The 13314-nt window shown below is 67.6% G+C and overlaps 1 protein-coding gene across 3 annotated transcripts in view; it reads left to right on the top strand.

Moving 5' to 3' along the window:
- CARD11 (caspase recruitment domain family member 11) overlaps nucleotides 1-13314 on the top strand; it is a 56126-nt gene that overhangs the window by 27739 nt on the left and 15073 nt on the right. For all 3 annotated transcript variants that reach the window (XM_084886135.1, XM_084886134.1, XM_084886136.1), the window contains 10 exons: nucleotides 425-637; nucleotides 2388-2525; nucleotides 3287-3612; nucleotides 6413-6592; nucleotides 7218-7370; nucleotides 7877-8002; nucleotides 9110-9307; nucleotides 10635-10811; nucleotides 11684-11735; nucleotides 12666-12748. In XM_084886135.1, the coding sequence (XP_084742261.1) occupies nucleotides 425-637; nucleotides 2388-2525; nucleotides 3287-3612; nucleotides 6413-6592; nucleotides 7218-7370; nucleotides 7877-8002; nucleotides 9110-9307; nucleotides 10635-10811; nucleotides 11684-11735; nucleotides 12666-12748 (1646 nt within the window). The remainder of the gene's footprint in view (nucleotides 1-424; nucleotides 638-2387; nucleotides 2526-3286; nucleotides 3613-6412; nucleotides 6593-7217; nucleotides 7371-7876; nucleotides 8003-9109; nucleotides 9308-10634; nucleotides 10812-11683; nucleotides 11736-12665; nucleotides 12749-13314) is intronic.

Below are 13314 nucleotides of genomic sequence, written 5' to 3'. Positions count from 1 at the left end.
ACATGCCCTTGACCGGAATCAAACCCGGGACCTTTCAGTCCACAGCCCGACTCTCTATCCACTGAGCCACACCGGTTTTGGCATCTTCTCCCTCTTTTAAAAATATGCTTTCTCTGTCTTTTTCATCCATTCATTCATTCGTTTGTTTTAAAATATCACCTACTGATTTGAGAGCGAGAGGAAGGGAAAGGAGAGAAACATCAACATGAGAGTGTAACATCCATCGGCTGCCTCCCACACGCCCCCCTGGTGACGGAGCCCGAAACCAGGCCAGTGCCCGGACCGGGAATCGAACCAGCAACCCTTCGGTGCCGGGTGACGCCCACCCGGCCCTGCATGACCTTTATTGGCCCAGCACCATGCGGAGGTCGCCCGGAGGCCTGGCCGCGGTCCGAGCCCCCGGGTGACCGCCGCCTGTGCGCAGGGGCCGGCGCCGACATGGACGACTACATGGAGACGCTGAAGGACGAGGAGGACGCGCTGTGGGAGAACGTGGAGTGCAACCGGCACATGCTGAGCCGCTACATCAACCCGGCCAAGCTCACGCCCTACCTGCGCCAGTGCAAGGTCATCGACGAGCAGGACGAGGACGAGGTGCTCAACGCGCCCATGCTGCCCTCCAAGATCAACCGCGCCGGTGAGCGCCGCGCCGGACGCCGGGCGGGCGGGCGGGCGGGCGGGAAACCCCTCCAGTGAGTGTGCCAGCCGGAGCTTCTCCGGGCCCGGCATTATCCAGCTGGGCCCGCGGCCCTCTGCCCAGCCAGGCCCCTCCTCCCCCGAAGCGGTAGAACCGCGAGGGTCCCGGGCTCAGAGAGCAGGAAATGGTGTTATTTTCCTACCCCGGCCTGAGGGGAGCGCCCCTCCGATGGCAGAAACAGGCAGGCGACACATCGAGTGATTAGCCACCCTGTGACGGGGCACCTCACCATCACCGACGTCTCCGAACCGCATTGCCGCGGTCACAGGTCTCACCACACACTGTTCACACTCACCGCCCCCTCGAGATCCGAGAGGCTGCTAGGTCTGCCGAGAGGCTGTGTGATTTCACGCGGGGAGAAGCACATTCCTTACTGACTCATAACTGACTGTTGAAGGACTGTGTCCCTTTATAACTGAAACACTTTGGAACCCAGTACATTTATTTATGTGTATATATATATATATATATATATATATATATATATATTTTTTTTTTTTTTTAAAGAGAGGAAGAGAGAGAATTAGAAACATCAATGACAGAGAAACATCCATCAGCTGCCTCCTGCATACCCTCTACTGGGGATGTGCCCGCAACCAAGGTAAATGCCCTTGACCGGGACCTTTCAGTCTGCAGGTTGATGTTCTATCCACTGAGCCAAACCAGTTTCAGCTGGAACCCAGTACATTTTATCTGTTTAAAAATACAGGGTGGCCCCAAAACGGTGTGCACGCTGTCACAGCCGACAGCTGTTTTTAACAGGAAGTGCACTTCGATAAACACTGCCGATGTCATTGCTCAAAGGGTGTGCGCACGTTTTGGGGGACGCCCCAAGTTCTCCCTTCCAAGTACTAACCAGGCCCCACCCTGCTTAGCTTCCGAGATCAGACAGATCGGGCGTGTTCGGGGTGGTATGGCCGTAGACCCCAGGTTCTTCTGAGAAGGGTCTGTCGGACTGCCTCAGGGTGCCCGGCACTTTATCACCTTCATGCAAGGTGGGACGTACGGTTGGTGAAACTAGTTTTGGTTCCACATATGTGCCTGTGTGTGTACACACGTTATCTGTCTGTGCGGGCACACGGGGTCCCAGGATGCATGTCTCTCTGTGGCTCGCTCCCACGTTAAAGGTGTGGAAGCCCCATTCCCACGGGGTGACGGCTGGTGAGTGGCTTGTGTGCGGTGACTGTCCTTGGTGCACACGACACTCATCCCCGTCGTGGCACGCTCTCCTGACGGACATCCCATCACACAGTTCAGGCGGGCATGTAAACACGAAGGGGAACCCGTGGGCAGAAACCCGGCCCACGTGGGCTGGAGATGCTTCCAGCGCCGTGGCCACCCCAGGGAGCGCGGCCTGCTCCCGGACACCAGCTCCCGCACAGACACTTAGCGGCCATGGCACTGCCACCTCCTCCGATCAGGAGCCAGTGTGGCTCATCGGAGCCGGTCACCCGGGAGCTCTGTGACGCCGTGGGCTTCCTGGGGCCGTGGTCCCCCCGGGTCCCCAGGGTCCCTGAGGAAGGAGCCGCGGGCCAGCGCCTCCGGCTGAGGGTCTGGCGTGTGGCCCAGCCCCGGGCCCGGGAGGCCGCTGTCTTCTCCGGGTTCACGGAGGGAGGGAGTCCGGGGGAGGGGAGACGCGGGGACCCGGGTCCGGCCGCCGTGCCTCACGCCGCCCGTGGCCGGGCCCCAGGCCGGCTGCTGGACATCCTGCACACCAAGGGCCAGCGGGGCTACGTGGTCTTCCTGGAGAGCCTGGAGTTCTACTACCCGGAGCTGTACAAGCTGGTGACGGGCAAGGAGCCCACCCGCCGCTTCTCCACCATCGTGGGTGAGCAGCGGGAGCCGGAGCCGGGAGCCGGGCTGCGGGGGGGGCGTGTCCACGGGGGCGGTCCCAGAGCGGTGACCATGCGGGCGCGGCCACTGGCCTCTGCCTGCCGGTGAGAGCGGCCAAGGGGAGCTGGAGCCGAGAGAGGGGTGGTCCTGGCACATCCCCCTGAATGGTGGCGGCGGGCAGATGCTCCCCCCCTCTGGGCCCGGTTCTCGCCTCCTCTCTCCCAGCATCCCAGAGCCAGAGCCCCGCCCGTCCTCTTATGTCCCTTCCCACACATCCCCGCGCCGCCTCCCCGCCGCATCCCATCAGCTCTCCATCCGCCCTGCCTGCCTCTGCCTCCTCCACCTCAGACCTCCCTGCTGCTCCATCCGAAGATCCATCCTCCCCGTGGCCCCGGGGGGCCGGACCCAGCCCCTGCTGGACACCCAGCCTCCCCGGCTCTGCCTCTCCCTGGGCTTCAGGCTCCCGGTCTTCCTCCGCCATGTCCCACCTCCTGGAGCATCTTCCTTCCACACTCGACCTTCAGCTCTGCATCAGGAGCCGGGGAGCCCTGCCCCCAGCTGGACCAGCCCCTCTCTCCCTCAGGCCTGGCCTCCCCTCCCTGACACTGTCCGCAGTGGCCTGTCGGTCTCTCGCTTTTCTGATCTGTCTCCCGGGCAGGCCGCGCTCAGCCAGGATGGCCGCTCTGCCCCCTGAGCCGGGCGGGGGGGAGCTCGGAGGGCGGGGTGGGAGCCGACCTGACCCCCGCCCCCCCGCAGTGGAGGAGGGCCACGAGGGCCTCACGCACTTCCTCATGAACGAGGTCATCAAGCTGCAGCAGCAGATGAAGGCCAAGGACCTGCAGCGCTGCGAGCTGCTGGCCAAGGCGCGGCAGCTGGAGGACGAGAAGAAGCAGCTGACGCTGACGCGCGTGGAGCTGCTCACCTTCCAGGAGCGCTACTACAAGATGAAGGAGGAGCGCGACGGCTACAACGACGAGCTGGTCAAGGTCAAGGACGACAACTACAACCTGGCCATGCGCTACGCGCAGCTCAGCGAGGAGAAGAACATGGCGGTGATGCGCAGCCGCGACCTGCAGCTCGAGGTGAGGGCGGCGGGCACTGCGCAGGCGCTGGAGCCTCGCCCTCGGCCGGGGGCGGGGCCGAGGCCTGGTCCACCGGGCGCATGCGCACCGCCCTCCGCAGCCTGGCGCCTAGGGCCCTAGCCCACCGTGCGCATGCGCACACCGGACCAGGGTGGGCTCTCCCCCCCCCCCCCCCCCCCGCCCACCGTGCGCATGTGCATCGGGCGCAGACCAGCCCGCCGCCGCTCAGGCCCCAGGTCCGTCGCACGTGCAGTCACACGGACCCAGCGGGGCTCCCCTCCTGCTCGGGCCCAGGTGCTCCAGGCGCTTGTGCGGACGGCGCCCACAGACCGTGCCCCGGCCAGGGGTGGGGAGAGGAAGGGGCCCCGAGTGAGCGAGGAGAGGGCAGCCTGCTGCGGGAGGCCAGGGCCTGGGCAGGCCTCCGGCTGGCCAGCAGAAGGGGCAGCGGGCAGGCCCCGCGCCAGGACACCGCTCGGGATCCAGCGGCCAGCACGTAATTGAGGTCATTAAAAAGGCTTTAGCGCCGAAGTGGAGGCCGGGAAGGGCACCTGCTTCACTCACTGGTTCCTTTCCAGTACTGAGCGCCGCCCGGGCCCGGCTCTGGCCCAGGGATAGGTCCACTGGCCCGGCGCCACCCTCTCACCGGAGGGCAAACACATGAACACCCGGGCGTGTCCAGGCTTAGAAGAGGAATGCAGAGAGCGCGAGGCGGCGGGCGGGTGCTGTTTTGTGTAGGACTAGAGGCCCGGTGCACAAATTTCATGCACTGGGGCGGGGTGGGCGGGGGAGATGGGGGTCCCTCAGCCCAGCCTGCCGCCTCTCAGTCTGGGTCCCCTCAGGGGATGTCCTGCTGACGGCTGCTCCCTCAGGGAGCGGACCTAAGCCACAGTCCGACCTCCGGAGGGCCAGCCACGCGGGTCTGGGGTGGAGCTCGGAGCGATCAGGCCCCAGGCAGGGGGCGTGCTTGGTGATTCCTGGAGCTAAAGGAGCAAGTGTGGGAGAGGAGGGGGCGGGGGCCGGCGTCCGGATGCAGGGGACGGGTGAGACCTTGGCCGTCATGCCCGCGGTGATGCCACGCCGCTGAAGGATTGAGAGCCGCGGAGTGACGGCTGATTTATTTCTAGATGGATCACTCTGGCTGCGGGTGGAAATAGACTCTCGGCATATTTATTAGGCACCTGCCACGTGTGAGGCAGTGTGCTGAGCACCGAGGGGGACGGGGGATAAATAACCTGATTTCTGGTCAGGTCACATACAATTTAGCCGAAGCCGACAGATCAGTAAACAACCCCCTGGAATCCGGGCGGCTGGAGGCAGAGGCCTCAGGGCTGGAGGGGGCGTGTGTTAAGAGCAGGAGCCGTTAAATATTACAGATGGGGATTCACATCCGGCTTCTGCTCTCCCAGTGACTGACCCTGGGTCTCAGTTTCCTCATTTGTGGGTGGCAGTCACTGCAGTCATGCCCATGCCATCAGGGGTCTGGGGGCTGCACCGCGAGCCCCCGGGGAAGTGGCTGGACCAGGTGCTATGCCCACGCAGTGCGCCCCTCCGTGCGGGCACGCCAGGCCCACGCAGGTGCGACGGGGGATCGGCCCGGCACAGGCACTGGGCTGACCTCCCAGGACGCTGCCGAGGACTCCGCCCACGGTCTCTAAGGAGGGGTGACGCCTGAGCCGCGTTGCCCCGTAGGGGGGCCGTTAACCTAGGGTGGGGCCCCACGGTTCTATTCCGGAACGTTCCCTCGTGGGGTCCCTCCCCAAAGATGTATCCAGTGAGACAGCAGGCCTAGAACCGAAAGGCCCATCTGGCCCGCGGAGTCCCTCGCATGTCCCAGCCCCAGGTCGCTCCCCTGCGGCCTTTCTCCTTCCCCCGGGCCCGCCTTTCCTCGCTAAAGCTGCGGCCCTCCACCTGCCAGAACTGGCGAAGGACACACACACACACACCCGGCCGCCCTCCTTGCAGCCTGAACACAAGCCCCTGTGCTGGGTGTTCGAGGCCAGGGTCCGGGGCAGCAGACTCACTTAGGCACCAGCTGTGAGCGTCTTCTGGCCCCCGACCCTGACACTCACCCCGAGGGTGGCCCCGGCAGGTCCTCAGCCTCCCGGTTCCAGGTGTTGGCACTGCCCCCGGCAGCCCGGTAGGCCGTGAGCCCGGGGCCTTTCTGCAAACGGACAGAGCCTTGGGGAGCAGGGCCGCGCGGGGTGGAGTCGGGGCTGGCCCAGAGCCCGAGTCCCCGGCGTGTGGTCCCTCCCATCAGAGCACTGGGCTCCCGGGCGCTCGGAGGACCGCTGTGAAAGGGCATCCACATGGCTCATGCCTGGGGACACCGGAGGGGCATCCTTTATCCCAGAGGTCGGAAACTCATCAGTCCGCAGAGCCAAATACCAACAGTAAAACGATTGACATTTCTTTGGAGAGCCACGTTTTTTAAACTTAAACTTTTTCTAACGCCACTTCTTCGAAATAGACCCACCCAGACCGTGGTGTTTTGTGGAAGAGCCACACTCGAGGGGCCAAAGAGCCCCGTGTGGCTCGTGAGCCGCAGTTTGCCAACCACAGTTTTATCCTCATCTGACACCCGTGTCACCCCATGGTTCCCTGGAAAATTCTAAGGGACACAGAGAGCCTCTGGGTTGTTCTAAACGGCGGACGGGAGCTCCTCGGCCAGGAGGGGCGCTGGTTTGCTGGGAAAGGCTCTGTGGGAGGAGGAAGGGGCTGGGCCAGTGGGGCGCACTCGGGCGGCCGGGGAGCGACGCCTCCTCGGGCCCTGCCAACGCCGCCCCTCGGCGCCCGGCTGCAGATCGACCAGCTGAAGCACCGGCTGAACAAGATGGAGGAGGAGTGCAAGCTGGAGCGGAACCAGTCCCTGAAGCTGAAGAACGACATCGAGAGCCGGCCCAAGAGGGAGCAGGTGCTGGAGCTGGAGCGGGAGAACGAGATGCTGAAGACCAAGATCCAGGAGCTGCAGTCCATCATCCAGGTGGGGGGTGGTGGGGAAGGAAAGGGAGGGAAGGGCAGGGAGGGGGCAGCCGGTGAGGCAGGGCAGGGCAGGGTGCTGCACCAGCACGGGCAAGGGTGAGCCTGAGGAGGGGCGGTGAAGGACTGAAGAAAAGACAGACAGAGAATACGGCTGGGGCCTGGTAGGTCTCCGTGCCTCCCCCTGCCTCCCCTCTGGCTGCCTGGTGCCTGTGCTCTGGTGATGAGCTGGTGTCACCGGAGCGGACTGGCGCCTGTTTGGCAGGTGGGCAGGCGGCGTCCACCAGCAGGCCCCCCTGTCTTTGTTGTCACCTGTGACGTGTTCGGGAGCAGCTCCCGGGCTCCGATAAGAGCTGGGGCCCCACAGCGGGCCTCAGGGTGTTGGCAGCAGCAGGGGCTTGTGCTTCCTGCCCGGTGACAACATTCTCACCTAACAGCCGCCAGGCACCCCCGGAGGCAGCGGTTCACGTCTCTGCTCCGGCTCTGCCCACGGCTCGGCTCAGCGCAGCTCAGTGTGGCTCAGCGTGGCCTGAGGGAGTCTGGGTGTCTGGGGTGTCTGCAGGCGTCTGCGGGTGTCTGCGGGTGTCTTTGCCCGCTCTGTGGCCCTGACCCGCCTCTCTCCCGCCCAGGCCGGCCAGCGCAGCCTGCCCGACTCGGACAAGGCCATCCTGGACATCCTGGAGCACGACCGCAAGGAGGCGCTGGAGGACCGGCAGGAGCTGGTCAACAAGATCTACAACCTGCAGGAGGAGACGCGTCAGGCTGAGGGGCTGCGGGACAAGGTGGGCGGGCGCCGCGGCCCCCTGCTGCCCGGCCCCACTCTCCCCTGCCCGGGTGCACGCCCCGCCCAGCACCGGCACCCCTGCAGCCGTCAGTCACTGTCCGGGGGTCCCGTCTCCCTCCCCGACGGCAGGCTCGGGGGCACGCACCGGGTCTGCACGTCCCCACTCCGTTCCCTGGCGCACAGTAGGTCTGAGCCAATCCCCGCTCATTGACTGACCCACTGCCACAGCCCTGCTGTCTGACGGCTGCCCTGGGGCGGCGGCCTGGCCTGCGGGTGACGTGGCGGCCCGCTGACCGCCCCCCGCCTGTCCCCCACCTGCCTGCCTCCCACCTGCCTGCCCCCCGCTGACCGCCCCCCGCTGACCGCCTCCCTTCTGTCCCCCGCTGACCGCCCCCCTCCTGTCCCCCGCTGACCGCCCCCCGCCTGTCCCCCGCTGACCGCTCCCCGCCTGTCCCCCGCCTGCCTGCCTCCCACCTGCCTGCCCCCCGCTGACCGCCCCCGCAGTACCTGGAGGAGAAGGAGGACCTGGAGCTCAAGTGCTCGACGCTGGGCAAGGACTGCGAGATGTACAAGCACCGCATGAGCACCGTGATGCTGCAGCTGGAGGAGGTGGAGCGCGAGCGGGACCAGGTGCCACGCCGCCCGGGGGACAGAGGGACAGGGCAGGGGACAGGGCAGGGGACAGGGGGACAGAGGGACAGGGCGGGGACAGGGCGGGGGACAGGGCAGGGGACAGAGAGCGGGGGACAGGGCCGGGAACAGGGCGGGGAACAGGGCCGGGGGACAGAGGGCGGGGGACAGGGCAGGGGACAGGGCCGGGGGACAGGGCGGGGACAGGGCCGGGGGACAGAGGGCCGGGGACAGGGCCGGGGGACAGGGCGGTGGACATGGGCGGGGGACAGGGCGGGGGACAGGGCGGGGGACAGAGGGCGGGGGACAGGGCTGAGGGACAGAGGGACAGGGCGGGGGACAGGGCCGGGAACAGGGCGGGGAACAGGGCGGGGGTACTGAGAGTCAGGGGGACACTGAGAGTCAGGGGGCACCGAGGGCCAGGGCACCCGGTGGCGGCCGAGAAGGGCCCACAGAGCCGTTTCCAGTAAAACCAGCCGCCCCTCCAGCTGAGGGAGCTCCCGATTCGCGTTTGGAACAATTCAGCGGCTGTGTCCCTTAGAAAATCCCGGGGAACGTGGGTGACGCGGGGAGAGATGAGGACAAGGGACAGCCATCGCTGCCCCCAGGCGTCAGCGGGTCAGTGCCCTTTCACAGCGGTCCTCAGAGCTCCCGGAGCCCAGTGCTCTGGCCGGGAGAGGAGGCTGGGCTGAGGGCTCGGGGTTCTGGGCCCAGGCCCGCCCCATCCCCGCCAGGCGCCCCGCCGGCCGGGCTCTCCCACCTCCGTTCCAAAGGTGGATGCCCACCGAGCTTTCGGAGGCTCAGGCTGTTGACCATGCGGCCCGGCCGGCCTCACGTGGCCCTCAGTGCTGGGCTCTGGAGCAGCGGGTGGGGCCGCCCCGCAGGCGTGTGAGGGCAGCACGTGGCACCCTAGCAGGCCCTGCCCGCCCTGTGAAGGGGAATGACGAGTGCCTGGGCCAGGGAGCGGGTCCCGGGAGGCGCCCGAGCCCAGCCCCACGCGCACGGCGGAGGGCGGGGGCCGCGGAGAGCAGAGCGCAGGCCGCTGCCGCGGGGCTGGGCGGCGTGCGTGTCAGGGAGACGGGGGAGAACCGGCCGTCCCTTCCGCAGGCCTTCCACTCGCGGGACGAGGCGCAGACGCAGTACTCGCAGTGCCTGATCGAGAAGGACAAGTACCGGAAGCAGATCCGCGAGCTGGAGGAGAAGAACGACGAGATGCGCATCGAGATGGTGCGGCGGGAGGCCTGCATCGTCAACCTGGAGAGCAAGCTGCGGCGCCTGTCCCGGGACAGCGGCAGCCTGGACCAGGTGGGCGCGGCCGCCCGCCCCTGCCCGGCCCCCAGCCCTGCCCGGCCCGCCTGCACCGGCCGGGAGGGGCCCCCGCCCACCAACTCCCGTGTGCTGTGCGGGGAGGAGCGGACACTGCTGGCACTGAGGTGGACGGGGCAGGTGGAACCCCGGCTTGGCACGGCCGGCTGGGCACCCAGACGAGCCCCTCACCCCTCGGTGCCACACCAAGTCCCCACCGCCATCCGGACGGTCACCGGGGTTCAGCTCCTGCCCCCCTAAAGCCCTAGAGGGCGGGGCGAGGAGGTGGGGAGGGATCATGCCGCCTGAGTGGGTGATGTTATTAAAGCAGCCTGGGTCTCCGGCCTGTGGGTGGGTCTGGGGCCTGTGGGTGGGTCTCGGGCCTGTGGGTGGGTCTGGGGGCCTATGAGTGGGTATCAGGGCCTGTGGGTGGGTCTGGGGCCTGTGGGTGGGTCTGGGGCCTGTGGGTGGGTATCAGGGCCTGTGGGTGGGTCTGGGGGCCTGTGGGTGGGTCTCAGGGCCTGTGGGTGGGTCTGGGGCCTGTGGGTGGGTCTCAGGGCCTGTGGGTGGGTCTGGGGCCTGTGGGTGGGTCTGGGGCCTGTGGGTGGGTCTCAGGGCCTGTGGGTGGGTCTCAGGGCCTGTGGGTGGCCCTCGGGCCTGTGGGTGGGTCTCAGGGCCTGTGGGTAGGTCTCAGGGCCTGTGGGTGGCCCTCGGGCCTGTGGGTACAGAGGACAGGACCTGTCAGTTTCTGTCCTTAACCCATCATTCAGCAATGGCTTTTGTTCTTTTTCTGTGTGTTTTTTCCCCAAAATATATTCATAGATTTCATGGAGGAAGGGGGAGAGAGGGAGAGAGAGAAACATCAGTGGTGAGAGAGTCATGGATCTGCTGCCTTCTGCACACCCACTGGGGATCGAGCCCGCAATCCCAGCATGTGCCCTGACCTCCTGGTTCATGGGTCAGCGCTTCACCACTGAGCCTCCTGGCCAGGCCCGGCCATGTTTCCTGTGTCCGTAGCTCAGGCCGGGCTGGAAACGGGAGAGGATGGTGCACCGCGGACCCAAGGGGCCTGGACCAGCGTGGGGGTCCGGTCCCTGCTCCGGGCCCTGCTGGCGGGAGGCGGGGCGGAGCCCGGGGGGAGAGGGCGCGGGGCTGGACGAGGCCTGGCCTCCAGGCGGACGGGGTCGGGAGGGGAGAAGGCAGGTGTCCTGAGCCGGGCCCGGGGCGTGACGGCCGCCGGCGGGGGCGGCTCCGTGGCCGTGGCCGTGGCCGTGGCCGTGGCCGACCGCTGCGCTCACGCCCGCCCAGCCTGCCCCTCCGCCCGCAGAGCCTGCCCCGGAACCTGCCGGTGACCATCATCTCCCAGAGCTTCGGGGACGCCGGGCCCCGGGCCAACGGCCAGGAGGCCGACGACTCCTCCACCTCCGAGGACTCGCCGGAGGACAGCCGGTACTTCCTGCCCTGCCACCCGCCCAAGCGCAGGATGAACCTCAAGGGCATCCAGGTGGGCCACACGGGCGGCGGGCCGTGGGCGGTGGGTAGCAGTGGCGGGCAGCGGGTGGTGGGTGGTGGGTAGCAGTGGCGGGCGGCAGGTGGGCAGGCAGTGAGCGCAGAGGGGGGCGGTGGGTAGCAGGGTGGCGGGCGGCGGGCAGTGGGCGGTGGGTAGCAGGGTGGCGGGCGGCGGGCGGTGGGCGGTGGGTTGGGGCGGGCCGGAGCCCTGAGGGCCGGCGAGGACGCGGCTGAGCTTCTGCTGCGGGTCTCGGGCGCAGCGGGCCGGCCGGCCCAGCCTTGGACAGGCGCCCGCCCCCTCGTTCCTTCGAAGCGTGGTCGGAGGCCTGGCCAGCGCGGCTCGGGGTGAGCATCGGCCTGGGAACCAGGAGGTCACAGTTCAGTTCCGGGTCCGGGCACAGGCCCGTGGGGGGCGTGCAGGAGGCAGCCGATCCATGATTCTTCCTCATCCCTGGTGTTTCTCTCCCTCCCGCTCCCCTCTTTCTGGGATCAGTAACGGCATATTAAATAAATAACTGTGGTGGGAGGGAGGGAGGCCTGGCAGTGCCCACGCTGTCCCCACCGTCCCTGCCACCACGGAGCAGGCTGCACAGCGAGGCAGCGGGGACCCTTGGTGCCGAGGGGCCGGGCAGCGGCCGAACCCCCCCCCCCCAGGGCCCCCGGGGGAGTCCGCACTGCTCGCCCTCCTCCGCCCCGGAGCTCTGTCCTCCGAGCCCCCGGCCGCCCCGGGGGAGCTCGTCCACCAGCGGTGGCCGCCGAGAGGGGCGCCGTGTGCTGCCGTGGTCGCAGCCCGTGGCGGGGCCGCGGCTCCCGGTGCTCACTCCGTCACAGGCGGTCTGGGCCCGTGTGACCCTGTCCTCCCCCCAGCTGCCGAGAGCCAAGTCCCCCATCAGCCTGAAGCGCGCGGCCGACTTCCAAGGTGAGTGGGTGCGGCCTGCGGTCGGCCCCCCCCCCGCCGCCCCCCCCTCTCCCCCCCCCCCCCCCCCTGCTCTGGGCCCTGCCGCTCCCCCTGTGCGCTCACTCCCCCCCACACACTCTGGTCCCCCCCGCTCCCCCTGTGCGCTCACTCCCCCACACACACTCTGGTCCCCCCCGCTCCCCCTGTGCGCTCACTCCCCCCCACACACTCTGGTCCCCCCCGCTCCCCCTGTGCGCTCACTCCCCCACACACACTCTGGTCCCCCCCGCTCCCCCTGTGCGCTCACTCCCCCCCACACACTCTGGTCCCCCCCGCTCCCCCTGTGCGCTCACTCCCCCCCCCCTCTGGTCCCCCCCGCTCCCCCTGTGCGCTCACTCCCCCCCACACACTCTGGTCCCCCCCGCTCCCCCTGTGCGCTCACTCCCCCACACACTCTGGTCCCCCCCGCTCCCCCTGTGCGCTCACGCCGCGGGGACACCTGGGCCCGGCCGGGGTGGGGGCCACGTGGTGACTCATGGTCACTGTCCCGGGAGGGCCGGAGCAGCCTGGTCGCGTCCACCACCCGTCCCCGTGGGTCCTCAGAGCCCAGACCACCATCTCCCTCCCCCACCCAGGCCAGGGCTCCAGCCCCTGAGGGGAGGGACTTCCTGCCAGGGGACAGGCCCTACCTGGGACCCTGGTGGCCTGGGACCCTGACTGACCCGCCGGGCCTGGCCGGGCCGGGGCTGCTGGAGAACGAGCCCAGCCCTCCCCCCAGGACCTGCAGGGGGACGGGGTCAGGAGAGGAGAGAACAAGCCTGAGGGAGAGAGGAGCCGAGCCCCGAGACAGGGGCCCCCCGCCCCCCGCCCCCCCAGCTTCTCCCCCTGCTGACGGGGCCCTCAACGCCATCCTCCTCTCCGCCCGGCCTCTCCTGCCTGCGGCGAGGACAGGGAGGACACAGGAAGAAGAAGGCATGGACGTCAGCCCCAGCTCCTCCCGGTCCCTGCCCATCGCCAGCTCCTTCCCCAAGATGGTGAGTGTGGCCCCCTCCGGCCCCCCCCCAGGGCCCCGCTTCCCTCCGCAGGCCCGGCGCCGCTCCCCTCGGGGGACAGACCGGAGACGCACCCGCCTGTGTGCTCTGTGTGTGAGGGTGCTCTGTGTGTGTGAGGGTGCTCTGTGTGTGTGAGGGTGCTCTGTGTGTGTGAGGGTGTTCTATGTTCTCTGTGTGTGAGGGTGCTCTGTGTGTGAGGGTGCTCTGTGTGTGAGGGTGCTCTGTGTGTGTGAGGGTGCTCTGTGTGTGTGAGGGTGCTCTGTGTGTGTGAGGGTGCTCTGTGTGTGAGGGTACTCTGTGTGTGTGAGGGTGTTCTGTGTGTGTGAGGGTGTTCTATGTTCTCTGTGTGTGTGAGGGTGTTCTGTGTGTGTGAGGGTGCTCTGTGTGTGTGAGGGTGTTCTGTGTGTGTGAGGGTGTTCTATGTGTGAGGGTGCTCTGTGGGTGAGGGTGCTCTGTGTGTGAGGGTGCTCTGTGTGTGTGAGGGTGTTCTGTGTGTGTGAGGGTGTTCTATGTTCTCTGTGTGTGTGAGGGTGCTCTGTGTGTGTGAG

This window comes from Pipistrellus hanaki, assembly GCF_964339955.1.
Source record: "Pipistrellus hanaki genome assembly, chromosome: 5".
Lineage (NCBI taxonomy): Eukaryota > Metazoa > Chordata > Mammalia > Chiroptera > Vespertilionidae > Pipistrellus > Pipistrellus hanaki.
Note: the sequence above shows the minus strand (reverse complement) of the source record. Positions and strands in the feature narration are given on the sequence as shown.